Source organism: Trichosurus vulpecula, chromosome 8 (assembly GCF_011100635.1).
Source record: "Trichosurus vulpecula isolate mTriVul1 chromosome 8, mTriVul1.pri, whole genome shotgun sequence".
Taxonomy (NCBI): Eukaryota; Metazoa; Chordata; class Mammalia; order Diprotodontia; family Phalangeridae; genus Trichosurus; species Trichosurus vulpecula.
In genome coordinates this window covers 181045391-181073254 of record NC_050580.1, presented here as the reverse complement: position 1 = coordinate 181073254, position 27864 = coordinate 181045391, and the positions used below count along the sequence as shown (strand labels likewise).

Here is a 27864-nt window from a genome sequence, read left to right as displayed (position 1 = left end):
GAGGCTTGCAAGCCAGCTGTTTCTAGTCCATTGGAGTTACAGCTCCTCTCCACCTTTTTCAGTCCTTTGCTGCCCCCTGGAAGTATCCCAGGAACAAGCTCCCGGACTCCGACAGCGGATACCATTTTTCGGATTACCCGAGCCGAGGCCCCAAAGCATTCCCTCAGAATGTTACCAGAGCCACTCCCGCCTTGGGGCGTAGGGAGCTGCAGGGACAAGACTTTCTAAGGGTTAGGCTGCGAAAGGGGGAGCATCTCCAGGCTGAAAGTACAGCAGTGATCTCCGAGCAAGTTTAACGGAGGACTCCTGCGTTGTATATTGACTCTCAAACGTAACCACACACCACACAATACACACAGACACAGACACACCAACATGTACACGTACACATCACACAAGAATACGCATACATAACAGCTACACACAAACACACGCCCGCAACTTTTCCCTTTCCTCTCCTAACACCCTCCCCCTTTTCGCCTCTCATTCCTCCGTTTCCTTTCGCTCTTACTGACTCTTCTGTAGGCCAATGAGCCGGGCCCAAAAGACCACATTTCTAACATAACTTGTCTTCCTCGGCTTGTACGTGTTTGTATTATCTTGGCCATCTTTCCCCACTCTGAGCCTAGCACGGCAGCCAGCTCATGGTAAGAGCCCAATAGGCTCCTGTTGCATTGAGTTCTTATCAGGAACTAGTGCCTGATGATAGAATAAATGTTTACCCTTTGCTAATTCTTCCTCTCCCGTTTTCATTTCATAGGTTTTCATCCTAAAAGGAACCCTTATTAAGAGATCATCTTCCCCCTCCGCATTACTGAAGGAAGAAACAGGCCTGTTGCTCAACATCACACAGTGAGTTACTATTTATTGTTGTACTTTTTGTTATTTGGAGAAAGGGTAGGAGGGATATAAAAGTCTTTGACTTCCAGTCCTGGACTCACTCTGTCTTTACTAAACACACACACACACACACACACACACACACACACACACACAAATGATTGAACCCCAAGAATTTCAGTTCAACAAAACAATTCAATACTTTGTTTAGTTCTGAAGATCTATATAGTTCATCTTCTCTCTTCTGAGAGGCAAGAGGCATGCTTCACTCTCAGTCTTCTGAAAGAAACGATTTGTCCACAGCATTGGTTTATTTAATGAAGTCGTTCAGTATTTTTTTCCCTTTTTTATTGTGTCATCATGTATATCGTTTTGCTTACTTGGGCTCTGCCTCAGTTTATTCTAGTCTTCCCAAGTTCATCTGACTTCTTCGTATTAGCTCTTTCGAAGGGTGCCACACGACCTCATTACATCAGACTCTTACTTGATCAGTTAAGGCAAGTGGGTAAGGAGTCAGTATGTTGGAAACATCAGTCTTCCTTTAAAGTTGAAGTTAAATGCTTTCTTTTTCTGATTGGTGTCTGTCCCCACTTTTTGAGGCTTGAAGGTCATGTCCCCCTTTTTCTCTTATCCTAAATAAAACACACCTGTGTTTTCTGTGGTAGGACTGCAAGAAAGGAACTTCTGAGGTACATCTTTCTTAGGCTTCCTATTAGAACTTTAGGAGAATTTGCAACTCTGACTTGGGCCTGGTCATCAACATAAGCCATATAGTGATTATTTAGGAGATGTTACAGTTATAGTTGTGGATGAGGAGAAGGGCTGAAAAAGTGGTCCCTAATCCAACCACTCATGCTGCCTCCTCCTTCCCATATACTAGAGAAGAAGCATTTATTATATACTCATCGAATGCTGCATAATTGAGAGGAAGAACCAGGTATATGAAGGAGGTGGGGCCCGAGGTGAGTCTTAAAAGCTAAGCAAAGTAGATTGAGGAGGGAGGAGAAGGGCAGATCTGGCCACAACTAGTAATTGAGGTTGGAGTATGTGAAGGGGAATAATGGTTATAACTAGGTGGGTTAAGCATTGCCATTTTTATATTGGTGAATAACTTGTATGTATGCCTATAAATACGTGCATAATTGGAGGAGTTTATCGGTGGAGGATTAAAACTCATTGTTGGATATTTAACTTGAAAAATATGTATGAAAAGAATAATCTATATAAACAATTACATATGCAAACAATCTCTATTCTAGGTGGCTGTCTCAGAGCTTGCAGAAAAGTGAATATTTAATCCCTGTCTCTATTTGGAAAAATAAGTATGTAAGCAAGACTTTGGCCCCATTCTCCTTTAGTCAACAAGATTCCTGAACATCACCACAGGAAACATGTAGAGCACATCTTTGGTGCTCTACCAAGAAATTCTCCCAATGAGATTTTTCCATTTTCAACAGTATGTTCAAGTTCTAATCCCTGTGCAATATAAATCACTCAGACTGGCTGGCTGGGTATATGATAGCAGAGAGACAGGGAAGGGGCAAGGAAGCAGGATATATAGGGACTGAGAAACAGTGGAATTATCAGATTGGAAGCCCTGAATGTTCATATGTTCATAGTTAGGCTAATTGGTACTTCTGTCCAGAGGGTGTGTGTGTGTGTGTGTGTGTGTGTGTGTGTGTGTGTGTGTGTTTATGTGTGTGTGCGCGCGCGCACTCCCTTCATTTTGACATTCACATAAGGGAAGGAATGTATTGATTGAGTATTTCCAGGCTCCAAGTAGTAGCTACTTGGATTATTCCAATCACTGCTAAGATAAAAGTGGTAACTATTTGTTGTCTGACTATCCTAGATCACTGCTTGATATCTTTTTTAGAGCTCAGCTCTTTTTTAAAGTACAGTCATACCTCATTTTATTGCACTTTGCTTTGTTGTTCTTCAAAGATATTGCATTCCTTTTTTACAAATTGAAGCTTTATGGCAACCCCATGTCAAACAAGTCTATCGGTACAATTTGTCCAATAGTACGTATTCACACAGTGTTCCTTGTCACATTTTGGTAATTCTCACATTTTAAACCTTTTCATTATTATTTTATCTGTTATGGTGATCTCTTATCAGTGATCTTTGTTGTTACTATTGTAATTTTTGTGGGGTGCCACAAACAGTGCCCATATAAGATGGTGAACTTAATCGATAAATGTTTTGCGTGTTCTGACTGCTCCACTGACTGACTTCTGTTTTTCTCCCTCTCCATGGGCCTCCTTATTCCCTTGAGACACAACAATATTGGAATTAGGCGATTATTAATCCTACAATGGCTTTTGAGTGTTTAAAAAAAGGGAAGAGTCAATGGATAGAGCAAATTTCATTGTTGTCTTATTTTAAGAAATTGGCATAGTCACCTGAACCTTCCCCCAATCGGTCAGCAGCCATCAACATGGAAGTGAGACCCTCCACTACCAAAAAGATTACAACTCACTGAAGGTTCAGATGATGGTTAACATTTTTTAAACAATAAAACATGCTAAAAAGTATGTGCATTTTAAGATGCTATAGAATAATATAAACATAACTTTTGTATGCACTGGGAAACAAAAAAATTCATGTGACTCATTGTATTGTGATATTCATTTTATGCAGTGGTCTGGAACTGAACTCACAATATCTCTGAGGTATGCCTGTATAGAAGTTATTCAAAATTGAACATATCTGAGGGCCCATGGTACATGTGCCTACACGAAGAAAGCTTTTTCCAATAGTTGTTAGTTACATTTATTTTCCTTTCTACTGTCTAGGCAAGATGGTATGAGAATGTTGTTTTACTGTCGGTTTATTCTTTGTTCAGTCTAATAGCATTCATTCATTCACTCAAAAAAACCCCTTTTATTAACTATCTACTGTCTTCAAATCACCATGCTAGTTACTTGGGATGAAAAAATGGAACAATGAAATAATAATAGAAGTAATGACAATGCAGAACAGCGTAAGAGGAAATTGAGTAGTCCAGTGTAGCTGGAACATAAACACAAAGATAAATCAAAAGTCATTTGATATAAGACTAGAAAGGCAGATTAGAGACAAATTGTGCAGGGCCTTGAATGCCAGGTAAAGAATCGGCTATTTCCCCCCTAATGGCAATGGGGGAGTCATTGAAGATTTTCTGGTAGTGACATGGTATGAACATATTTGCTCATGAAGAAGATTAAGTGGTAGTTTTTTTTTTTTGATGAATTGGATGGGAGAAAGTCAGTAGGATGTCATCACATCTTGATGATATCTGAAGACCTCAAAAACTTGGAACATCACAGTGCATCACCTGGGGTCCCCCTTCCACAGCAGAAGGCTCTCCCTTATGGTTTGTTTGACTTTAATAGTCAGCCAAAAAACTTGATTATTTTAAAGCAAAGACAATTTTAAAGTCAAGTGGGATGGTAAGTAAAGTACTAACAAAACATTCCCTCATAAACCTGGGGCCCATTTTCCCATAAATATCACATCAGCAGGGAATACACATGGAGAAGCATGTATGTTGGGAATATATTAGAAAAGTGACACAAATAGAGAAGGTGTGTGTCCAGGGCACATACATGGAGGAGAAACTCATTCTTTAACATTGTAGGAAGGCCTTTGTGTTCATACTGCTTCTGTTAGGAGTGCTCATTGCTGATTTCATAGTTTCTACCAAATACTGATTGTAAGTTGGCTATTAAGTCCATGCCAGATTTTGCTTGACTGTAGTCCTTATCTCCAGGGAAAAGTGGGTGCTGTCTTGCTCTCCCAGCTAGTAGACTTTTCCAGGTCTTAGGAAAGGCAGAAAACCTTTGCCCTAGGACATGTAACAAGCTTTTCCACTCTCATTTCCCTAGCAGGAGATAACTAACTTCAGGTACCAATCTCTTTAGAGTTTAGGTCAAAGAGCATGTCCTCCCAGTTGACTAGGGCTTGAAGCTCTTGTCTTTTCTTTGGACTTCTCTTCCTTCTGAGGAATCTGAATCCTTCAGTCAGAGAACTCTCTCTAGTTGATGGTAAGTATTCCATACACTGCCCAAATTTTAATATCTGATTTAATCTTATTTTTAATATCTGATTCCCAAATTTAATATCTGAAGGCCAAACAAAGCAATAATTATTTGCTGAATAATTACCAAATAGTTCTAGTTCTCAGAATTCACCAGTTTCCAAACACTAAGTCTCTTCTGTTTGCCCATGTAGATGAGTGGGTGGCGAAAAGCATAGGAAGACAGTGCCAAGTCCAGAGGTCCAAGGTCCTTTTCTCTGCTACTAGCTGAATTGCATTCCTGGCCCCTTCCTATCCTTGTAACCAGACTTCCTGGGACCTTTGGGTAGCAAAAAGAAGACAACATAAGTTCTGTTACTGGGGCAAAGAAGGTTCATAATACTTGAGGGAAATGAGAAAGGTGAAGTGAGAAAGGCAATGACTAAGCAGGAGAAACAGAGAAACTAACTCTGGGAGTTGTTGATTTGGTTAGAGCTCTTCTGTCCATTGTTCAAAGTCTGGAGAAGAGCTGTGTGCTCTGACAGACTGAGGCTACTGGCTATTGTTAATTCTTGGGATCGACTCAAGGACAGTGGAAGTTTAACTCTTTCTCCATCCTCTTCCAGAATGTGTAGCAGGCAGAGACCTTCAAAAAATCTTTTCTAATTGCTTTAAGATGTTTTTTCTTTAAAAAAAATTATTTTGAACTTTAAGAACACTATTCTTGTCCCTCAAAGTGAGCATTTCCATATGCAAAGGTAGAATGGAAAAATAGAATTCTATATGAAAATGTTAATTTCTATTCCATACTGCACATACTCTTAAAATTATTTATTTATTTTATTTTAATTTATGAAATAAAATGAGCATTTCCATAACATAGCAGGATAAAAAAAGTGATTGTACATGAAACTGCAGATCTATTATGTACAGCTTGTTATTCCTTTTAAATATATAATGAAGTTATTATGTAAATTACGGATTATTTCAATTAACTTTTTAGTTGAGTCTTTAGGGTTTTCCAAGTATATTACCATATCATCTGCAAAACGGATAGTTTTATTACCTCATTCCCTATTCTGATTCCTTGTATTTCTTTTTCTTCTTTTATTGCTATTGCTAGGATTTCTAGTACAATACCGAATAATACTAGTGACAGTGGGCATTCTTCACACCTGTTCTTACAAGGCTTCTAGCTTATCCCCATTACAAATGATGCTTGTAGATTTTTTTTTTATCAATTTAAGGAAAAAAGTCCATTTATACTTGTACTTTCAAGTGTTTTGAATAGAAATGGGTGTTGTACTTTATCAATAGCTTTTTCTGCATCTATTGATATAATCATATGATTTGAAAACTTTTATTGATATAATCAATTATGTTAATAGTTTTCTTTATGTTAAACCATCCCTGCATTCCTGATATAAATCACACTTGATCATAATGTATAATCTTTCCAATATATTGTTGTAATCTTTTAGCTAGTATTTTATTTAGGATTTTTGCATCCGTATTCATTAATGAAATTGGTCTATAATTTTCTTTCAGTGATTTTACTCTTCCTGGTTTAGGTATCAGTATCATATTTGTTTCATAAAAGGAATTTGGTGAGATCCCTTCTTTGCCTATTATTTCAAGTAATTCATTTAATATTGAATTAGTTAAAATACTTTAAGTATTTGATAGAATTCATTTGTTAATCCATCTGGTTCTGGTGCTTTTTTAAAGGAAGTTTATTTATGGCCTGTTCAATTTCTTTTTCTAAAATAGGTCTATTTAAATATTCTATTTCCTCTTCTGCTAATCTAGGCAGTTTATATTTTTGTAAATATTCTTCCACTTCACTCAAATTGTTAAATTTATTGGCATAAAATTTAGCAAAATAACTCCTTATAATTACTTTAATTTCATCTTTGATGGTGGTATATTTAACCTTTTCATTTTTAATACTAGTGATTTGGTTTTCTTCTCTCTTTTTACAAATCAAATCAACCAATGCTTTAAGTATTTTATCATTTTTTTTCATAAAACTAACTCCTAATTTTTATTTATCAATTAATTTAATTCAATTAATTCAATAATTACACTCAATTTTATTAATCTCAGCTTTAATTTTTAGAATGTCCAATTTAGTGTTTAATTGGGTATTTTTAGTTTGTTCTTTTTCTAGTTTAACTGCATACCCAATATATTGGGCTGCTCTTTCTCTATTTTATTGATGTAAGCATCTAGAGATATACATTTTCCCCTGATTACTGCTACTATCCTATAGGTTTTGATATGTTTTCTCACTATTGTCAGTCTCTTTAATGAAATTAATTTAATTAAATTCCTCAAGACTAGGTTGTTTAATCTCCAATTATATTTTATCTATGTTTCTACATTCCTTTACTAAATATAATTTTTATTGCACTATAAACTGAAAAGGATACTTTTAATATTTCTGCTTTTTGTGCTTTTAACTATAAAATTTTCATGTCCTAATATAGTCAATCTTTGTATAGGTACCATGAGCCACTGAGAAAAGGGTGTATTCCTTTCTATTGCCGTTCAATTCTCTCCAGATATCTATCACATCTAGCTTATCTAAAATTACATACACTTCCTTGACTTCTTTCTTATTTATTTATAGCCATATATTATTATATTATTATAGCCATAGACTGGTCAGCACCATATGCTTTTAAAGGAAATATATAACAATCTCAGTCCATTATTTTCAAAACTGTCCTGCTTTGTTTATGCTTCCTTCTGCACTTAAAACAATATTTCAGTGTTCCTCTTCTTATTTCTTTTTTATTTCTTTATTTCTTTTTGTTCTTTTTTGCACTTCCATCCTTCCCCTCCCTCCAATGAAAACAGGAAAAAAATATCTTGAAACGAATAAGATGAGTCAAGCAAACCAAATCCACACATGGTGGTTACATCCAAACATGTATGTCTCTTTCCAGACCTCCAGTACATTACTTCTCTATTAGGACTTTAGGAATATATTTCACGATAGGTCCCTTGGAGGCATTGGTCATTATTTTGATCAGTTTTTAAATTATTTAGAGTTGTTTTTCTTCACAATTTTGTTGTAAAAATTGTCCTCTTGGTTCTACTCTGCATACCAGTATTCTTTGGAATCACCTATTTCATTACTTCTGTCAGCACAAAATATTCCATTACATCCTGTGGATGTATGATTTTTCATATTAATTGATGATATATGTAATGAATATACTACTAATTAAATTTCTTAAGAATCACCTCTTCTAGCTTGTGAGTTAGAAGCTCACAATGCCGATTGAAATGATCAATCAAACCGTGAGAGTGCTCACAGTCACTGCCTGTGTACCTTAAGTGAAGTGAATCAAAAATTGTAGAACCTATTCCCATGACAGAACTCTGGTTGTGTGTCCTGAGTAGGGGTGGGGGTGGGGTGGTCATGACCCCCAAAGTCTTGACTCCAGAATTGTTATATTGTGGATTTGTGAGCTGGTCATGGGAAACCACTCTGGCCCTGGAAACGATTCTTTGTAATCCCCACTCCTTTCCCATTGTGATTTATGTGTATCATCTCTGCCTTCACTTCAGCAAAGTAGAATTCTGATCAGGAGAACTCTTGATTTGCAAATCTGCTCCTCATAATAAAAATAATTAATTAAATGGCTACTTGATTACTAGGGTTTTGTCTGGCCATCTGTTTCATCATTCTCAGGTTGGAGACTGGCTCAGTAAAACCCTGTCAACAACCCACACACCACAATTTCTTCAAACATTCCTCAATTGGGAAACTGCTTAGTTTCCACTTATTTTATTTTATTTTATTTTTCCTTCTAAATTTCTCTTCAGGATTAAGAAGTATATTTGGATTTGGACTATTCATTTCCCTGTCTTAATCCCTTTCCCCATATCCCTGCCTACTTATCTGCTGAGTCTCATGTGCAACACCAAACTCTTTGTATATATGTGTTTGTGTATTCAAACCTTCTTTGTCAAATTCAGATAAAAGTGAGGCTCATCTGGCCTTGCCTTTCTCCTTTCATCTGACCTCGCCTTTCTCCTTTCATCTGACCTCTCTCCTTTTTTCTTATGTACCCTAATTCTGAGAAATGGCAAGTTCCACCTCTTTATTGATTTTATTCTACCTTTTCTTTTTCCTCTTGTATCTCTCAGAATCTAACCAATCTATCCCCAAGTCCTCTATTTTTTTTGAATTAATTCCCTCTGTACATTCTAAATTAATTCTTCTTCCAATTCCTTCCTCCAGAGCTTTTATTTCATTTTTTATTTCTTGCTTCATTACTTATAGGTGTTCATATAGTTTTTTAGGAAAATCCATTTCTCCTCTCTCTTTTAATCTGCTTGGAGTTGCTATGGAGTTGTTCTCTCCTGCTAGGTTGGATTTTTGAGCATCGCTGGATCTATTATAATTCTTTATAATGGTCTCTATCTTCTTGTACTTACAAATCTTTACAATCTTAATTCTTGGATTGGGGCTTTGTGTCAAGGTTAGGCTTTAGCACTTGCATGCTTTTGGGTGGGGTGGGGTGCTCTGCTCTGCTTGGTTCCCTATGTCTCCACATTGAACTCCACCTGCTGAGATTAGGTTCCCCTCCTTGAATCTTTGAGATTTAAAATGCTGGATCTTTAGGACACTTTGCAGCATCTCAGGACTGAGGGCTAGGGTATTCTAATATAAATACTGTTGTCATACTCAGACTGCTTGTTGCTACTCTTGGTTACTGTAATGTTAATGGGATATGAAAATCTTCCCCATCCATTAATAGGCCTCATGTGGAGCCCATTAAGGGAAGCTTGCTTAGGGGAGGCTTGCTTGTAGGAAGGCTTTCACACCTTTTGGTACTAAGTTGATTAGGCACTGAGTCATGAAGGTTGTGATGCCTTCTGGCTCTGAGAAGTGTATATATATTCTCTGAGTTGGTATTTTGCTTTGGGACTTTGCTTATGAGAAGGATCTTTTGATTTCCTGGTCAAGACTCTGAGTCACCTTATGTTCAGACCTCCTGACTGCTCAAATGTAAAGGCTCTGTCGATCCAGTGATATATGGAAAGTATATAACAATATTGCTTTGGTTCGGGCAGTTAAGAGCCCTGTCTGTTGGCCTTTAAGTTAATTTCTCTGCTTGTATTTTCTGTTTGTATTTTCTCTGATATTCAGAGGGCTAACTTTTCCCCTGAACTAGTGAATGTAATAAAAGAAGATTGTTGACTCCTTTGAAGTTGCTTTCCTTTAAAAGCAGATCTAAGAACCTGTGCTAGCAGGCCATCCTGGGTATGCTAGGGTGCTTGCTGCTACAGTCACTTCCCAAGTCCCTGATGTGGGTTTCCAATTACCTCTGGGACTTTCTTGGTCAAGGGCTCCACTCTTGGTGTCTCTAGATACAGAACTGTGGGTTCACATCTCTCAATAGCATTTCTCTGGCTTTGATCATACTGGGAAACTTCCAGCTAGTTTGCCTTCATCAGCAGGGTAGATAGCAAGGGTAGAATCCCAACATTTCTTGAAAATGGATTAATTCCTTTTTCGATAATGGCTTCTTTGCAGTTGATCCTTCATAAACGGTAGATAGAAAACTTGTGTTGTGGATTGTGGAGTCAGTGGCTTCAGTGGAGATTGGGGAGGAGAAGAATAAGGTGGTGACAAAGAGAGCAAAGTGCTAGGGTCCTGACTCAGCAAATAATTACTATCACTGCGATATGTGTCTAATAGACAATAAATACCTTGTCATTGTTTTTTGCCTATCTTTTGTAACAAATGACCCTCGGCAAGTGATACTTGTGGATTTCTCGGAGCCTCTATTATGTCAGTAACAATTATGTGCTCAGAGCCAGGGAACTTCTTATTAACAACAATCTTTCACCTTTGTATCCCACAGTATTTTTTGAAGCCCTTTCTTTTACATTGTTTAATATGATGGGATATTTTCTTTGCTACAAAACGTTAGTGGGAGCATTTTTTGTAACAGAGTTGCAGTAAGTGGAAGTTTTTGTGCTATCCATATTTCAGAGCTCTCTTCTGAATTTTTAATGCTTGATCATTCTTTCTCATCTAGTTTTTGTGATGGATAGAAGTTGGGAGTGAGGGCCAGTAAGGTCCACAAAAAGAGGGAGAGATCCATAGGGTAGTACATACTAATAACACAATTCTATAGCTCTTTAAGATTTACAAAGCGCTTTCCTCACAACCTTAAGACGCAGGTAGGGCTAGTGTTGTCCCTATTTTGCAGATGAGAAAAGTGAGGCTCAGAAGAGTTAAGTGATCTACTCATGATCATAGAGCGTGAATGTCAAGAAAGTAATAGAGGCACTGGATTGGGAATCAGAGAACTTGGGTTCTACTTCTAAGTATGTCACTTAGTCATGCTGTGAAATACCCTTTACTTCCATGCCAATTGCAGTTTGATAAGGTCAGAGCAACTAGAAACATAGTCATGTGCATCAAAGTAGACAGACCTTTGTCTTCCATTCCATTCGACTACCCTCAAGGTCTGTGACCTTGGAAAGACAGGTGTGTCAAGTAGCCAGCCTGGAAAACAGCATGAAGATTTGTATATTTTATACTCACCAAACATAAAGACCTATTAGAAAAGCTCTCTATCTCTAAAGGCAACGGATTAAGGTGGCTTCTGCAGAAGGGGTAGATTCTAGGTCATGTTGGCCATGTTCAACAGATTTTGGCTCTCAGGGCTAATCCCTAAATCCCTTTGGGCAGGTTAATATTTCACTCAACCACCCCCAGGGAGGAGGTGAATGACTTCTCTCTTGTTTGTACAAATCAAATAAATGCCCTTGGTTTTCCTGTTTCTAATAGAGGTTGGGAATCAAATCAATTATCTCCACCCCTTGTCTATCTGAAAACTATATAATCAGAATCAAAGTGGGAAGGAGGTATCCAAGAGATCTCTACCAGGGAAGAAACAACTGGAACCCTTCTCCAGTAAGGGAAATTGACTGATTTTTGTAAGACTTCTTTTCTATGGAATAATCTAATCTAAACTAACTTAATCTAACCCTAATCTGCCTATTTATCATCCACCTATCCATTTATCATTGAATTTATCTATCTTGTGATTCACAGATATTAATTAACTAGTTAATTAATATTAACTATTGTGGGATGGTCCTTCCTCTCCTACTTGAAGTCTTTGGTTCCAGGCCAAAGAGCTAAATGTAAATAAGCTAGGCTTCCAAAGCTACTTCTACAACCAGTTTAATGGTAGCTATCAGTGAGATGGCATGTCCTCCCGCTAAGATTAACAGAAGGAACTTGTGAGCCAAATCTTTCAATGGGGGCCACCACAATTGGTTCCAAATGTGTTAGAGGCTTCAGATTGGGTAAAGTTTTCATAGGCTAGAATCAGGTATAGGTAAATTAGGAAATCTTGGAATATTTCAATTTGGTAGGACTTGGGAGGATGAAATAGTTTGTTCTTCTGACTTCCTCACTATTTTCTTGCCAATTGCCCTGCTTAGAAAGAGAACAAAAGCTGTTTATGAGGGCAGGAATATATGGCTTGTATAATCCCTTCATTCGATGGAAGATCACTTGGGAAAAAATATGAATCCAAAGGCATATCCAGGAAATTTTTGCCCCCAATACTAATAATAATTTAATAGTTTAACACCATACTGTGCGGCTTATGAAGCCAGTGCCAGAAATATAAACAGACAGAAAAAGAAACAGGTGGAGATGGAGATAAAGATATAGAGACAGAGATACATACACTCATAGGGAGAAACATAAACTGAAAGAGACAGTCAGGGGCAGGGGGGGACAGAGAGAGAGAGAGCGAGAGAGAGTTGCTGGGTATCTACTTTTTTGGTCAATCTGATATTTTTTCTTTCTGTGGACAACGTGAGCTTAAGTTGCACCTAGAGGGAACTTGCTGATAGCCAGGTAAGATCACAATCAATCAGAGGCAAACTATGTTGGTGCTATCCATTGGAGTGAATATGTAGACATGAGAGTCAAAAACTGTGATAATATTTCTTACCTAAGCTGGTACCTGGGGTGCTTCAGTTTCTAATGGCCAAACTGCTTTGTAAGTACCATTCCCAGTAGACAAAGTACTGTTATATAGACTGCCCAATGCCTTAACTTCAAGGTGATATGTGTGGGTTGAAATGTTGGGGATGAATTGTGTTGATCAGTGGGGCAAAGTCAAAGTAAATATCAATGACAGAGGAACTTGACTTACCAACTTTTTTAAAAAACCCTTCGGCAAGCAATGTTATGCATGACCATAGAATGCACCAGAATCTGAATGTTTTGATCACTTGACTTTCATTACATAAGAGGTTGTTTTCAGTAATGAGGATGAATTATAAACAATTCCATTTTTTAAATAATATCCAAGTGACTAGAATCTGCCACTTCATCATTCACCCATCAACAGTCATCTCTAGTAAGGTAACTTGGATTTAGATCTTAGAGTCTATTGCAGGATTGGCAGAGACTTTTAGATGGGTTGATGCCTCCTGACTCCTTAACTAGTGTATACCTTTCACTAATATTGAAAGAGACCAGTTTAAGATGATTTTACCAGGTTTCCCCCAATATTCTCACACCCCTTATCTATGCTAAGAAAGACTAACTTGAACAGAAAAGAAAGACGAGACAGCTTATGACCATCTTGATCATCAACTTATGACTCTCTAATATATTGATTGTTCTGTTCCCATTGTCTCTGATTACCTTGAACTTTAAAAAGCAAGTTTTTCTCCATAGCTGGACAAGTTGGCATGTGATCATAGTGAATAAAACCCTGATAATATTGTCTCAAATAACTCAGAGGGAACATTCTCAGGGTAATCCAAGTGTAATAAATGATGACAATATGGAAGGACTTGGCAAACTCTGGGAATGCTTTATTCATAGAGTGACACATAAGCAAAGTAATGTCAGTAGGAATTATGAGTCAATTATATATATGTACAGATATACATATATAAATAAAATAGTAAACAGTGTTTCTCTGAAGAGTAGACTTCAGTCAGAGAATATCCTTCCTGCTACCCTCTGCCAATAAAACAAATTCCATTGAACTCTGATCTTTTATCAGCTGCCATTTTGTTTTGAACTAGTGGACTAGTGCAAATTGAATCTGAGTGTGAGTGGTATCTGAGATATGGGAAGGGTAAATAGCATGGGAAAACCAGACTGGGCACCAGAAAACATTTCTATTCCACTTTTTGGCAAATACTAGCTGTATGACCTTGGGCTATCACAAATTTCTAAGGCTCAATTTTCCCACTCTTAAAATAAGAGTAATATAGTTGCACTATTGACATAAGACAGTTGTTGTTATGGTCAAATTAGATACAACTTAGATACAATTATGGTCAAATTGTTGCAAGTACTTTGTAACAAAAAAAAAAAAAACAAACTATAAACTTAAGCCATCCTCTTGGGTTCCTTTTTCCTCTAACCATTTAGTTATGACTTAATTTTAGTGACAGAGCCTTTAGGGTATGTTTGACAGCCCTTAGCAGCTACTGCCATCTAGTGGTACGTAGTAAACTTCTATATCAACTGCTTTAAACCAATAAAACTATCATGGAACCAATGGAGAGACCATAGTTTTAGAGCTACAAGTGACCTTAGAGGTTATTGAGTCCAACTCCTCCTTTTGAATATAAGGCAACTGAGGCCCAGGAGGGTTTTAATAGCTTGACTAAGGTCACACACCTAGAAAGATGCAGAGTTGCTATCCAAATTTAGGTAAGCTAATTCTAAAGTGAATGCCCAACCAATCAAACAGCCAATCAAAATGCATTTTATGTGTCAGATCCATTGCTAGGTAATGGGGATACAAGTATAAAAGTGAGACAGGTCCTGCTCTCAAGGAGGGCATATTCTATGAGGGGAATTCAACATTTGTTGGGGAATGGTAGCCAGGAAAGGGGGTTTTGTTCTAGAAGGATTGTGAGTAGAGCCATAGCATAGTAGATTTGTCATGTCCTTTTCAATAATAATGATAATACTAATTTGATTATCTTTTTTCCTGAGAAAAAGGTTGAAAGTTGACAGGGGAGTATGTGGGCTGCAACAGGGTAGAGGGCAAGACACTCCTACCATCTAGGCTTGACAGACTGGTGGACGGTTGAATGGGAAGATGTATAATCTAAGGATTGCTAAACAAAGAAGGCTAAGGTCAGGATCAACTCACCTTCTAATCTGGACAATTCTTTGGTCTCCAAACTGAATGGATTAATCTGCCTGTGGTGGATGTGGGGGCAGCATCTCTGGACATCTGGGTAGGAATGTAAATATTCTTGGTAGAGAGAAGAGGATAGAAAAGCAGATGGCCAGATGCCCCTGATGACCAAGCACTGGTATCTTGGTGGACATGTCATGTTAATGGTTAATGGTTAGTGGTCTGTGGTTAAGGGATTAGGAATGAGGAAGGATCAAAGTGCATGACTCCAGTCATGGAGTAGGAACTTTGAGGTTGTAGAGTTCTGCTCTCTTGGCAAAAAAGAAGCAAAGGAAAAAAAAGGAATGACATTTCCTTATTATTTGGCTTACATTTAGAAGTATGTTCTATAATGGTTGTCATATCCTTCATCTTCTAGCCCTTGGCAGGAACATCTGATTGGGAGAGATGGTGATGTTTCTAAAAGGCATGGGCCCTCTTTTGCTGTTCTTCATCCTGGGACTTTGGCTGGTTTCACCTTCTTTGACACAAGAAAATGACAGGGAGAGACACTTCCTGACTCAGCACTATGATTCCAAACCAAAGGGCCGGGATGACAAGTACTGTGAAAAGATCATGAGACAGAGAGATTTGACCCATCCCTGCAAGGACAAGAATACCTTCATCCATGGTGATTACCGCAGCATCAAGGCTGTCTGTGGAGATAAAGCTGGAAATCCCTATGAAGAAGGGAGGTTTAGGATAAGCAAGTCACCATTCCAGGTCACCACCTGTGAACATCGAGGAGGGTCCACAAGACCTCCTTGCAAGTACAGGGCTACTTCTGACTTTAGATATATTGTTATTGCCTGTGAACGTGGCTTACCTGTTCACCTTGACCACACTATCACTGCAAATTAATTTACATAAAGTTTGGCAACCTAAGACATGGGTGCCCCAAGTGGTATTTAGGTTGATACCAGTGCTGCATTATGATCACATCCCTGATGCCAGCTTCCCTGCCCTTTTCTAATTGACAAGTAGTTGTATTTTTAAAAAATATGCTACTCTTTTCATACCTCCAGCATCCTAGATTTGGGATGTTGGTAAGTTCCTTTGGCAGTGTTGCCATTACACCTAAATTGAAGCCCACCATTAATCCCCTTTATATTCTTGTCTTTGCCTCTGCCCTACACCCTGAAATGGCTTGAAACTGCTTAAGGCATAATTCTGGGTATTGCCCAAGGCTAGTCCCCTGACCCCCACTTCCTCATGATTCATCATTCTGTATATTCTCTCTATATCAGCATTATGGGCAAGGATCAGTTGCTAGGGGAAGGCATGGGTTTATTTTGGGGAGGAGCCCCCCGGTTGCTAGGTGGCCCCACACCTTGGGTTATGGTGCAGCTACTCTACTGACCAAGCTAGATCCCTCTACCCAGACCATAGCTGATCAAGTAGAGGTTACTTTCTGGGAAATTCCACCCTGAACCCTCCACCCAGTTATAGGAAACCGATTACAATCTAAGACGGCCACCCATTCTAGGAAACTGACTACCCTGTGTCACAGGATGGTCGCACCCCTGAATCTCGCCATATTTCCAAAATAGCTCTGAGCTGCTTCTACTTCTGCTAGCGACCCTCCCTAATTGTGTAATTGTGGTTTTTGCCTTTATGAACATTGTAGTCCCTCAGTTTGGGGCTACCTGATTTGAGTATACTTTGGGTATGCATTCCAGGTAGTCGTGCGCTTGGCCAATAAATCCACACCTAAATTTACCATGGACCCAGGTCTCATCTCACTGTTATTTTCTACACAACACTGCAAACCCTTGGTCTATATGCTTAGTAAGACTGTTGATTTTTGCTAGTTCTGCTTTCATTGTAAGCAACTGGAACTCCATACTTCTTCCTTAATGTTATGTCCTTAATATGCAGGAGTGTTTATAACTCTCATTCTGAGTCTCTTAAAGTTGAATTGATCAGTTTCTCCTGTTTTCAGCCTTTGGGCACTTTGAATAAATAAAATATCTCTGAAATTAGTAATATTCAGTCTTCTCACTGGCACATTGAATATTAAACTTGTTTCCCATTCTCACTCACCTGTTTCCTTAGAGGGAAATCAGTAATATGGAAACCCCTTTCCTTACTCTGTACCTCTGTATCAGTATCTTCTAGAAATTGTCGATATGTGAACTTTATAATTGTCTCTAAAGTTAGTGCTGATTAGATACCCTTATCAAAGTAGGTTGAAAAAATTCCCATGGTTCTAGACCACTAGGTGGGTCAGAACGTTGCTCATGCCATAATCTTGGAAAATACAAGAAGAGTAGGTTACATTCCCCATAGGCTGCTGAGAAAGTGCCCAAGAGATCTCTATGATAGTACTGCCCTACTGGCAGATCTCAATTGGATTGTGAAAGAATAGAGAAATGGGTTAATGGTTTCTGAACTCATTATGGGACTCTTCTTAACTTTAGTTCTGTAGTTAGAAACTTGGGTTCTTTTGAAATGCATCAACTACCTGAGATAAGAGAAAGAACAGGCTTCCTAACTATTGAATGTTAGGAAACCTACTATCATCCAAGTCTTTACTATCAGGAATGGTAGTAAAAATCTCTCAAAGAAGAATTATATCATCATCAAATTCTAGAACATCTTCATTCATTGCTCTCTCCCTTATTTGGGACTTAGTTGCTATTATGTAGGCCATTACTATTGTCAAAGATAGAACAAGATATATAGGTTATTGAAAAGGGAAAAACAGATATATGTTTATTCCTATATTAAAATATCTTTAGCTGTAATGTCTCTCAACCAGCTCAAATAGTCCACTTATGACATTAATAGTTTAGCCAGGGATGGGCAACCTGTGGCCTCATATGGCCTTTTAGGCCCTTGGGTATGGCCCTTTGACTGAGTCCAAGTTTTACAGAACACATCTTCTTATTAAGGAGATTTGTTCTGTGAAGTTTGGATTCAGTCAAAGGGTTGCACTTGAGGACCTAGAGGGCAACATGTCACTTCGAGGATGTAGCTTCCCCATCCCTCCCTGGCTTAGACCCTTGATCTGTTGGTGACACATTGGAGATTCATAAGTAGTTTTTGTTACAGGATGGAAGTACTTCTTTGTCTACTTATGGGGCTAAATGGAGGGTAGCTATCCTGACAACACTCAGCTATAGGACACATGCAATTGAAATACTCAGTTTTACACAACCAAATGCTCTATACACAGTGATATGCCAATTTAACAGCTCAAGTAACTGTTTATTAGACCAGAGTCATGGAAGGTATCAAAGTCCTTCTCATCACATTTTGGCTATGTTTTTGTGGCCCTGCAATGAGAACAGAGGATTCCAAGATATTAAATTGCTTGAAAAAGAATGAACTCAAGGAAGGAGATTGTATGCAAGGTGGACAAGAAATATCCTTAGGGGCATAGCTCATAGCTGGAAAAGATCACAACTTACATAAATATCTTTCTCATGTTCCTGAAAACATCATGGCTTTGTGGAATACAAGGGGCCTCTACTATATAATCTCCAAGGCTCATAGTGCCCAAAATGATTGCACACTCAGTGTAACATGAAGCTGAAATGCAATAAAGTATGGATCGATTCTCTGCTGCTTGTGCATTTGGCTCAACAATTAACTGCAATAACACAGAAGTTCTTTACCAGCCAGTATTGCACCATCCATATATGGAAACATTGGTTCAAGAAAATGGAGAAATTTTGAATGCTGTGGATAAGTTCATTTACCTTAGCAGCATATCTTTTTAGTACACATAGATGATGAAGTTGACACATGCATTGCCAGAGTTAGCTCAGTGCTTGGGACACTCCAAAGGAAAGTGTGGGAGAGAAGAGGTATTAGATTGTTTACCAAACTGAAGGTCTACAGATCCACTGGGCTGACCTCATTGTTGTATGCCTGTGAAACCTGGATGATATACCAGGGCCATGCCAGGAATCAGTTCTGTTTGAATTATCTTAGGAATATGCTGAAGATCACTTTGCAAGATGAGGTTCTAGACACTGAGGTCTTTTCTGGAGTTGACCTGCCAAGCATTCAAACTCTACTCCAGTGAGAATAACTTTGATGGGCTGGCCACATTGCTCAAATGCCAAACATATGTTTGCTTAAAAGACTATTTTATGGAGCACTCACACAAGGCATGTACTCACATGGAGGTCAGAAGAAGCCATACAAGGACACTTTCAAGGTCTCTGAAGAACTGTGGAATTGTGGGACATTGGAGACACTGGCACAGGACCACCCAGCATGTGGGCCTCCATCAAAGGGGGCACTGTGTTCTATGAGCAAAGCAGAATTACAGTAGCTTAAAAGAAATGTAAGATTCCCAAGCTTAAAGACATCTCCATTCCAAATGTTCATATGGACTATGTGTCTGACATGTGGCAGAGTCTTCTGAGGACATACTGGTTTGATCAACTATGGTTGGACAGTTTGTACCTTGACCCCAATATAGTGGTGTCATTTGAGTCCTCTTCAAGAACAAAGGACAACAAACAATATAATCTCCTAGGCTCTTTTCAGCTCTAACATATTATAGGCTTTGAATAGAGAAAGTATTTTGATACAAGTTTTTAGGTTGACTCCGTAGTGATTATATTGAGATATGAGAGAAAAGAAATGATATGTTTTATCACCTAAAGTTAAAACTTTTTTTTTTTTAATTGAGGGACAGTGAGGTCCAGTGAAGATAGGCCTGGGCTAAGATTTGATGACAGGCATACTTTGTTGTTGTCTTGGGACCAATTTCCAGAGTCCCAGTCAGGGGCAGATTAATATAAAATCTGGAAGGTGGCCCAAGGTACAGATCATTTAAAAGGCCCCAGCACTCCATTTTATATTACTGTATTGTAAATCATGACTGAGCTTTAGGGATAGTCCCTTTTGACTATGTTGTACCACTTTTACTTAATCTACTCTTGATTTCCAGTTTCTTCCCTTTGAAATTCCAGGCTGGAAATGGACATTGACTCCATTCCTCCCCAATATGAGATTTCTCCTCATCTCAAATATGTTTTTTGTGGTGAGTTAATAATAGGGCCAAGATTATGGATTAGATCTTCATATGGACCAGCTTCTTTGTGGTCAACTGTCACAAAAATATATGAGGTAGCTAGAGAGAGAAAGACCAGAGTTCAAATCCAGCATCAGACACTACAATGACCCTGGGCAAGTCACTTAGCTTTTTTTTTTGCCTCAATTTCCTCATTTGTAAAATGAGGATAATAATAGCATCTACCTCGTAAGATTATTGTGAAAATCAAATAACATAATAATTGCAAAATGCTTAACATAGTGCCTGGCACATAAGTGCTATATAAATGTTGTGGTGTTGTGCAGTCTTTTCAGTCATGTCTGACTCTTCATGACCTCATTTGGGGTTTTCTTGGCAAAGATACTAGAGCAATTTGCCATTTCCTTCTCAAGCTCATTTTACAGATGCAGAAACTGAGACAAACAGGGTTAAGTGATTGGTCAGGGTCCCACAACTAGTAAGTGTCTGAGCTGGGATTTGAATTCATGAAGATGAGTCTTCCTTACTTCAGCCCTGCCCCTTCCAGCATTCTATCTGATACACCATCTACCTGCCCTAATTATGTAAATGTTAGCTATTGTTATTTGTTTAAAAAGGTCTAGGATAAGAGACAGTGGGCAAAGGAATATAAATATGTCACTGCTGTTGGAAAATCAGAACAAAGCAATGCGCTGAAGAGGCTTCTAGGTAGAGTACTGGACTGGAGTTAGGAAGACCTGAGTTCAAATCCTGCCTAAGACAGTTACCAGTTGGAGCTCTGCTCACTTATCAATTCCTTGCCTCAGTTTCCTCATTGATGAAACAGTGATAATAATAACACCTACCTCCCAGGGTCGTTGCGAGGATAAGATAATATTTTTAAAGTACTTTATAAACCTTAAAGGAGAATAGAAATGCTGTTATTATTATTGAATTTGAGTCAAAAGCCTCTCTGGACATTACTATTTGTGTAACCTTAGACCCAAGTCGCTTATCTTTTCTGAGCTCCATTTCCACATTTGTAAAAAATGGTAGTATTGTCTGCTTTGCTCAGCTCCCAGATTTGTCTTGGAAACCAGATGAGGATCATTTTCAGCTTTGAGAATGAACGTCATTGTTTTCCTCAATGTGTGGAGATTAAGGTACAAAAGTGAGTATGAGCAGTGGGAGAGTGGGTCTAGGTATAGGAGTGGGAAGGGATAAGAGAAGAAAGAAAATGAAAAATATAGGATTGTTGAAAGTGCGTGAAGGGGCAGATAGGAACCATGAAGTGTGACCCTTTATCATCATCAGAAAGTCTGACAGCTTCCCACATGAGGAGTTAGTAAGAAAAGCTGTTTAAGTTCTTTCTTAGGCAGCTGGTATTGATAGGTAGATAGGTAGCTCTGGCTCAGTGGATAGACAGTAGTACTTTAATTTAGGAATCTTGTCTCACATGTCCCAAAGAAAGGTGCTGTATCTTTCCTGGACTCAATTTTCTCTTCTGTAAATTGGGGGTAATAATAGCACTTACATCACGAAGTGCTATATAAATGCTAGTTATTACTTAGCAGATGGTATTACCCATAATTCATCTTGAAATTCTCCTCTTATTTAGTGCCATTGCCAGTGATGACCTGAGAGGTACTTTATTTTGAGGGGTAAGGCAGGGCAATTGGGGTTAAGTGACTTGCCCGAGGTCACATAGCTAGTAAGTGTATCAAGTGTCTGAAACCAGATTTGAACTCAGGTCCTCCTGACTCCAGGACCTGTGCTCTACTCACAGCACCACCGAGCTACCCCCAGTGAGAGGGGTACTTTCATTGTTATTACCCACATTGTTCATTCCTTAATTTCTTCATTCAATGAGGGTTGCTCATATTTTTCTTTTCTTCTTTTATTATTTATTTAATATTTTTAGTTTTCAGCATTGATTTCACAAGATTTTGAGTTACAAATTTTCTCCCCATCTCTACCCTCCCTCCACTCCAAGATGGCATATATTCTGATTGCCCCATTCCCCAGTCAGCCCTTCTTTCTGTCACCCCATTCCCCCCCATCCCCTTTTCCCATATTTTTGTAGGGCAAGATAGATTTCTATGCCCCATTGCCTGTATATCTTATTTCCCAGTTGCATGCAAAAAGAACTCTTTTTTGAACATCTGCTTTTAAAATTTTGAGTTCCAAATTCTCTCCCCTCTTCCCTCCCCCCTCAAGAAGGTAAGCAATTCAACATAGGCCACACATGTATCATTATGTAAAATCCTTCCACAATACTCATGTTGTAAAAGACTAACTATATTTTGCTCCCTCCCATCCTGTCCCCCTTTATTCAATTTTCTCCCTTGACCTGTCCCTTTTCAAAAATGTTTGCTTTTTATTACCTCCTCCCCCTATCTGCCCTCCTTTCTATCATCCCCCCCTTTTTATCCCCTTCCTCCTTCTTTCCTGTGGGGTAAGATACCCAATTGAGTGCATATGTTATTCCCTCCTCAAGTCAAATCCGATAAGAGCAAGATTCACTCATTCCCCCTCACCTGCCTCCTCTTCCCTTCCAATAGAACTGCTTTTTCTTGCCACTTTTATGTAAGATAATTTACCCCATTCTATTTCTCCCTTTCTCCTTCTCTCAATATATTCCTCTCTTATCCCTTAATTTGATTTTTTTTTTAGATATCATCCCTGCATATTCAACTCACCCCACGCTCTCTCTCTCTCTCTCTCTCTCTCTCTCTCTGTATATATATATATATATATATATATATATATATATATATATATATATATATGTATGTATATATATATATATATGTATATATATATATATATATATGTATATTCCCTTCAGCTACCATAATACTCAGGTCTCATGAATTACACACATCATCTTTCCATGTAGGAATGTAAACAAAACAGTTCAACTTTAGTAAGTCCCTTATGATTTCTCTTTCTTGCTTACCTTTTCATGCTTCTCTTGATTCTTGAGTTTGAAAGTCAAATTTTCTATTCAGCTCTGGTCTTTTCACTGAGAAAGCTTGAAAGTTCTTTATTTTATTGAAAATCCATATTTTGCCTTGGAGCATGATACTCAGTTTTGCTGGGTAAGTGAGTCTTGGTTTTAATCCTAGCTTCATTGACCTCCAGAATATCATATTCTAAGCCCTTTGATCCCTGTATGTAGAAGCTGCTAGATCTTGTGTTATCCTGATTGTGTTTCCACAATACTCAAATTGTTTCTTTCTGGCTGCTTACAGTATTTTCTCCTTGATCTGGGAGCTCTGGAATTTGGCAACAATATTCCTAGTAGTTTTCTTTTTGGGATCTTTTTGAGGAGGTGATCTGTGGATTCTTTCAATTTTTGTTTTATCCTCTGGCTCTAGGATATCAGGGAAGTATTCCTTGATAATTTCTTGAAAGATGATGTCTAGGCTCTATTTTTGATGATGGCTTTCAGGTAGTCCAATAATTTTTAAATTATCTCTCTTGGGTCTGTTCTCCAGGTCAGTGGTTTTTCCAATGAGATATTTGACATTGTCTTCCATTTTTTCTTTCCTTTGGTTCTGTTTTATAATATCTTAATTTCTCTAAAAGTCACTAGCTTTCACTTGCTCCAATCTAATTTTTAAGGTAGTATTTTCTTCAGTGGTCTTTTGGACCTCCTTTTCCATTTGGGTAATTCTGCCTTTCAAGGCATTCTTCTCCTCATTGGCTTTTTGGAGCTCCTTTGCCATTTGAGGTAGTCTATTTTTTAAGGTGTTATTTTCTTCAGTATTTTTTGGGGGGTCTTGTTTAGCAAGATATTGACTTGTTTTTCATGGTTTTCTTGCATCACTCTCATTTCTTTTCCCATTTTTTCCTCTATTTCTCTAACTTGATTTTCCAAATCTTTTTTGAGCTCTTCCATGGCCTGAGACCAATTCATATTATTCTTGGAGGCTTTTGATGTAGGCTCTTTGACTTTGTTGAGTTCTTCTGGCTGTATGTTTTGGTCTTCTTTGTCACCGAAAAAGATTCCAAAGTCTGAGTCTGAATCTGAGACCATTTTTGCTCCCTGTTCATGTTCCCAGCCAACTACTTGACCCTTTAGTTTTTCATTGGGTTATGACTGCTTATAGAGCAGAGAGTACTTTGTCCCAAGCTTGAGGTGCTGCGCTGCTGTTTTCAGAGCTACTTCTACACAGCAAACTCTGCCACACCAGTACCGTGACCCAGATCCAGGCAGGGCAAAGCAGGCTTTGCACTTCTGCTCTAACCTGCCACTTAATTCCCCCCACCCGGTGGGCCTGGGGCCAGAAGTAACTGCAGCTGTAGATCTGGAAGCAGCCTCAGAGCTGTACTACCTCCGCTGCCCCTGGGGTGGTGGCCAAACCTCAAACTCCTTTCACTCTGTCCCAGCAGCTTTTCCCACTAACCTTCTCTGTTGTCTTTGGTGTTTGTGGGCTGAGAAGTCTGGTAACTGCCACAGCTCAATGATTCAGGGCCCTACAGCCTGTTCTGCCCGGCTCCCAGTCTGGTTGATTCTGGAGTGGCCCACACTGAGCTCTGCTCCACTCCGCTCCCAGCTCCATGTGATAGACCCTTCTCAGAGACCATCCAGGCTGTTCTGGACTGGATCCCTGCTTCCCTCTGTTATTTTTTGGGTTCTGCAGCTCTAGAATTTGTTCAGAGCCATTTTTATAGGTGTTTGGAGGGACCCGTGGGGGAGCTTTAGCAAGTCCCTGCTTTCCAGCTGCCATCTTGGCTCTGCCTCCCAAGGGTTGCTCCTATTGCCATATGCAAGGCAATATGCTAGGATTTTGTGAATGTGTATGTATATGTGTAGGTGTATGTGCATGTATGCATGCATGTGCACAGACCGTACTGATTAACAAACTTGACAAAGGACCTAGCTTTTATTGCCATTGGGAGAATATCAAAAGAAAAAGAAAAGTGAAATCAAAGTTTAGTCTCATTTTCTGTTTTTTCTACTCCATCTCTGCTTTGAACTTCAATTGAGTCCATCACTCACAATAAGATAAAGATTTGTTTAAATGTGAAAACTCAACATGCCTATACTTTGTGAGATATAAATCCACCATGATTCTTGGGACTAGGTGATTCTAAGGAATTAAGTACTCCCTAAAGAACACAGTGGCCAAGGAGTAGTTACATATACAGAAATCAGCCAAGTAGACTCCTGGTTTCATGTAGGTATTGCATATCTTTTAATCATATGTGATGCTTTCTTTTCAGGACTTGACCAGGTTTCATCAGGGTCATCAGCAGCTCTCTCCACAAACAAAGGTAAAGTGGAGCTTTGCTCCTAGATCTAGATCATTATAGGATCCCTAGTACCTAACTTCTCTCAGATGAAACTGTCTTTGAATGGAAAGAGTGTTTGGAAACTGAATCACTTGGGAACAATGCTGAGAAAAAGAGAAGCCAGAATAGCAATGTTTGTGAATGGGAGAAGTAGCCGATAGAGATTAACAGGATAACAGAGTGTTAGAGACGAGTAAAATACGAGCTCCTTGAGGGAAGTGACTGTGTTTTTTACTTCTTCATATTGTCAGTTCTTGGCCCAATGCCTGACACATAGTAAGCACTTAATAAATGTGTGTTGATTGGAGAGGAAAACAACCTTAGAAAGACCTAGACTACAGGTTCTTAACTTTTATGTGTGTTATGAGGTTCCTTTTGCAGCAGAGAAGCCTATGAACCCTTCTCAAAATGATTTAAAATGCATGAAATAAAATATGTAGAATTACAAAGGAAAACAATGATATTGAAATAAAGATGTAATTTTTTTCCATTCAAGTTCATGGATGACTTGAAATCTATGGTCAGTGATCCCTGGTTAAGAATCACTGATCTAGAACAACTAGGAAATGAAAACCTAGAGAAAAATTGATATGTGAGAGGGGAAAAGTTGGATATGAAAATATTGAATAGGGATGTTTTGTCTTGTGGCAAGGGATGAGCAGTTCATCCTCCATCCTTATGGTCTACTCTCTTGCTTCTTGCTTTGTTCTCTTCTTAGGGGCCCCTAGCTAGGCAGAAGATAATGGCCATGCATAGGATCCAATCATTGCTGCTGCTGTTGGCTTTGCTTGGCCTATGGCTGGCGCAGCCTTCTTCTGGCCAGAGTCGGAGGTACCAACAGTTCCTGCGACAGCATGTGGATCCTTATAGCGAAGGTGGTGATGCTACATACTGCACCCAGATGATGCACAAGAGGCGGATGACTGAGCCAAGATGCAAGCCCGTTAACACCTTCATCCATGAGGACATCTGGAACATCAACAGTATCTGCCGTACCACTAACATCAAATGCAAGAATGGCCAAATGAACTGCCATGAAGGCATTATGAAGATCACAGACTGCAGAGTGACAGGTGGCTCCACTTCCCCAAACTGTAGGTACCGGGCCATGTCCAGAATCAGGCATGTTACCATTGCCTGTGAGAATTTAGAGCCTGTGCACTTTGATGGGTAAGACTCATCCTGCTGGCTCCATCCTCAGCCTCAGTTCCCACTTTCTTATTATCTGCTGTTGAAAGATGGGCACTGTCCTGGACCCTATTCCCTGATATACTTTGCTTATTCTCCTATAACCAGTCCATAACTTTGCATACTTTGACCCTGAAGGAAGAGAAACAAAGCCTGCAAAAGACCTGGGTTATAGCCCCTAACAAACCTCCTTGTATGGTTGTGGAAGGGTTAAATCTTTTTTTTCCTGTCCTCTTGACAGGAGAAAGGATGAATAGTGATACCTTTACATATATATCATTTCTTCCTTTCCAAAACATTTTTATATGTCATTTCATCATGTGATTGTCATAATACCCCCAATAATACCAGAGGTGTCAAATACTAGGTCCATGGGCCACATGTAGCCTGTAACACTCCTGAGTGTGGACAAAACTGTAATGACAAAAATGTAATTGGGAAATATTGAACAAAATAAATAAAAATACAATAAAACAGATGATAGTACATTTTAAAACTAAGTCAATATGAGTCCTGCAGGATCCTTTTTTATGATATAATGGCCATCGTTTCTATTTGAGTTTGATACCACTATTAACAGACTATATTGTATCTAAAGTTTTTACTAAGGATTTTTTAAGCTTCATAACAACCTAATTAGGCATCATTCCCATCCCTATTTTATGGCTCAGGAAACTGAAGCTGAGAGAAAGTGCCTTGTCCATGGTCACACAAATACTTGGAGGCAGAATTTGAATCCTGGTCCCTCTTGACTTTAAGTGTAGACCTTTTTATACCATGGACCCTAGGAATATTATTATTCTCACTTGAAAGATGGAGAACCTGACACCTACAGTGGTCAAAAGGCTAGTTAGTGGTGGTTTAGCCAAGCATAGACTATAGATCTGCTAGCTTGCAAGCTCATTCCCTCTTTACTATTATACTGAGACAAGCATTAGAATGCTGGTTCTTCTTGGTAGCCAAAGAAAACTAGTTGTGGTGGGAGGCCTTCATTAGCTTTGGAGTTGAGACAGTGGAAAGTTTTGGACCCCATCAATTTCAATCTGAACTAGGATAGAATCAAACTACCAGACTGAATTTCCTTTCTTCCTCTTCCCAAGCCTGGGAATTGCTTTAGTGAGTTAGAATGATTTATTAAAAGAGCAATATAATCTCAATATTCTGTTGGAGATCTTGGCATGATTGGATTTCCCTGTTATAAAAAACTTTAATTTGTAACTGTGAGTCACCAGCTATATTTGGGACAAGGAGGGTTATTTATTTTTCTCTTCCCTTAACCTCAGTATTTACATACCTTAAATCTTCCTGGCTAGCCACCTCCCCATTCCAAATGAACAGCTAAGGCTTGGGCATAAGGC

General features: G+C 38.7%; 2 protein-coding genes across 5 annotated transcripts; both read left to right on the top strand.

Annotated features, from left to right (window-relative positions):
• Positions 1 to 468: 468 nt before the first annotated feature.
• On the top strand, positions 469 to 27724 carry RNASE4 (ribonuclease A family member 4). 3 transcript variants are annotated; one of them, XM_036736253.1, is made up of 4 exons: positions 469 to 647; positions 761 to 852; positions 25250 to 25300; positions 26037 to 27724. In XM_036736253.1, exon 4 carries the CDS (start codon positions 26061 to 26063, stop codon positions 26490 to 26492), a length of 432 nt encoding a protein of 143 aa, XP_036592148.1. In that variant the 5' UTR covers positions 469 to 647; positions 761 to 852; positions 25250 to 25300; positions 26037 to 26060; the 3' UTR covers positions 26493 to 27724. The 3 variants fall into 3 exon arrangements, with proteins under 3 accessions (XP_036592148.1, XP_036592147.1, XP_036592146.1); XM_036736252.1 differs by lacking the exons at positions 469 to 647; positions 761 to 852 and adding an exon at positions 11704 to 11786; XM_036736251.1 differs by lacking the exons at positions 469 to 647; positions 761 to 852 and adding an exon at positions 11728 to 11809.
• Positions 11660 to 17031, top strand: ANG (angiogenin). Of its 2 annotated transcripts, none has more exons than XM_036736249.1 (2): positions 11660 to 11786; positions 15425 to 17031. In XM_036736249.1, exon 2 carries the CDS (start codon positions 15454 to 15456, stop codon positions 15904 to 15906), a length of 453 nt encoding a protein of 150 aa, XP_036592144.1. In that variant the 5' UTR covers positions 11660 to 11786; positions 15425 to 15453; the 3' UTR covers positions 15907 to 17031. The 2 variants fall into 2 exon arrangements, with proteins under 2 accessions (XP_036592144.1, XP_036592143.1); XM_036736248.1 differs by having other exon boundaries at positions 11727 to 11809.
• Positions 27725 to 27864: the final 140 nt, after the last annotated feature.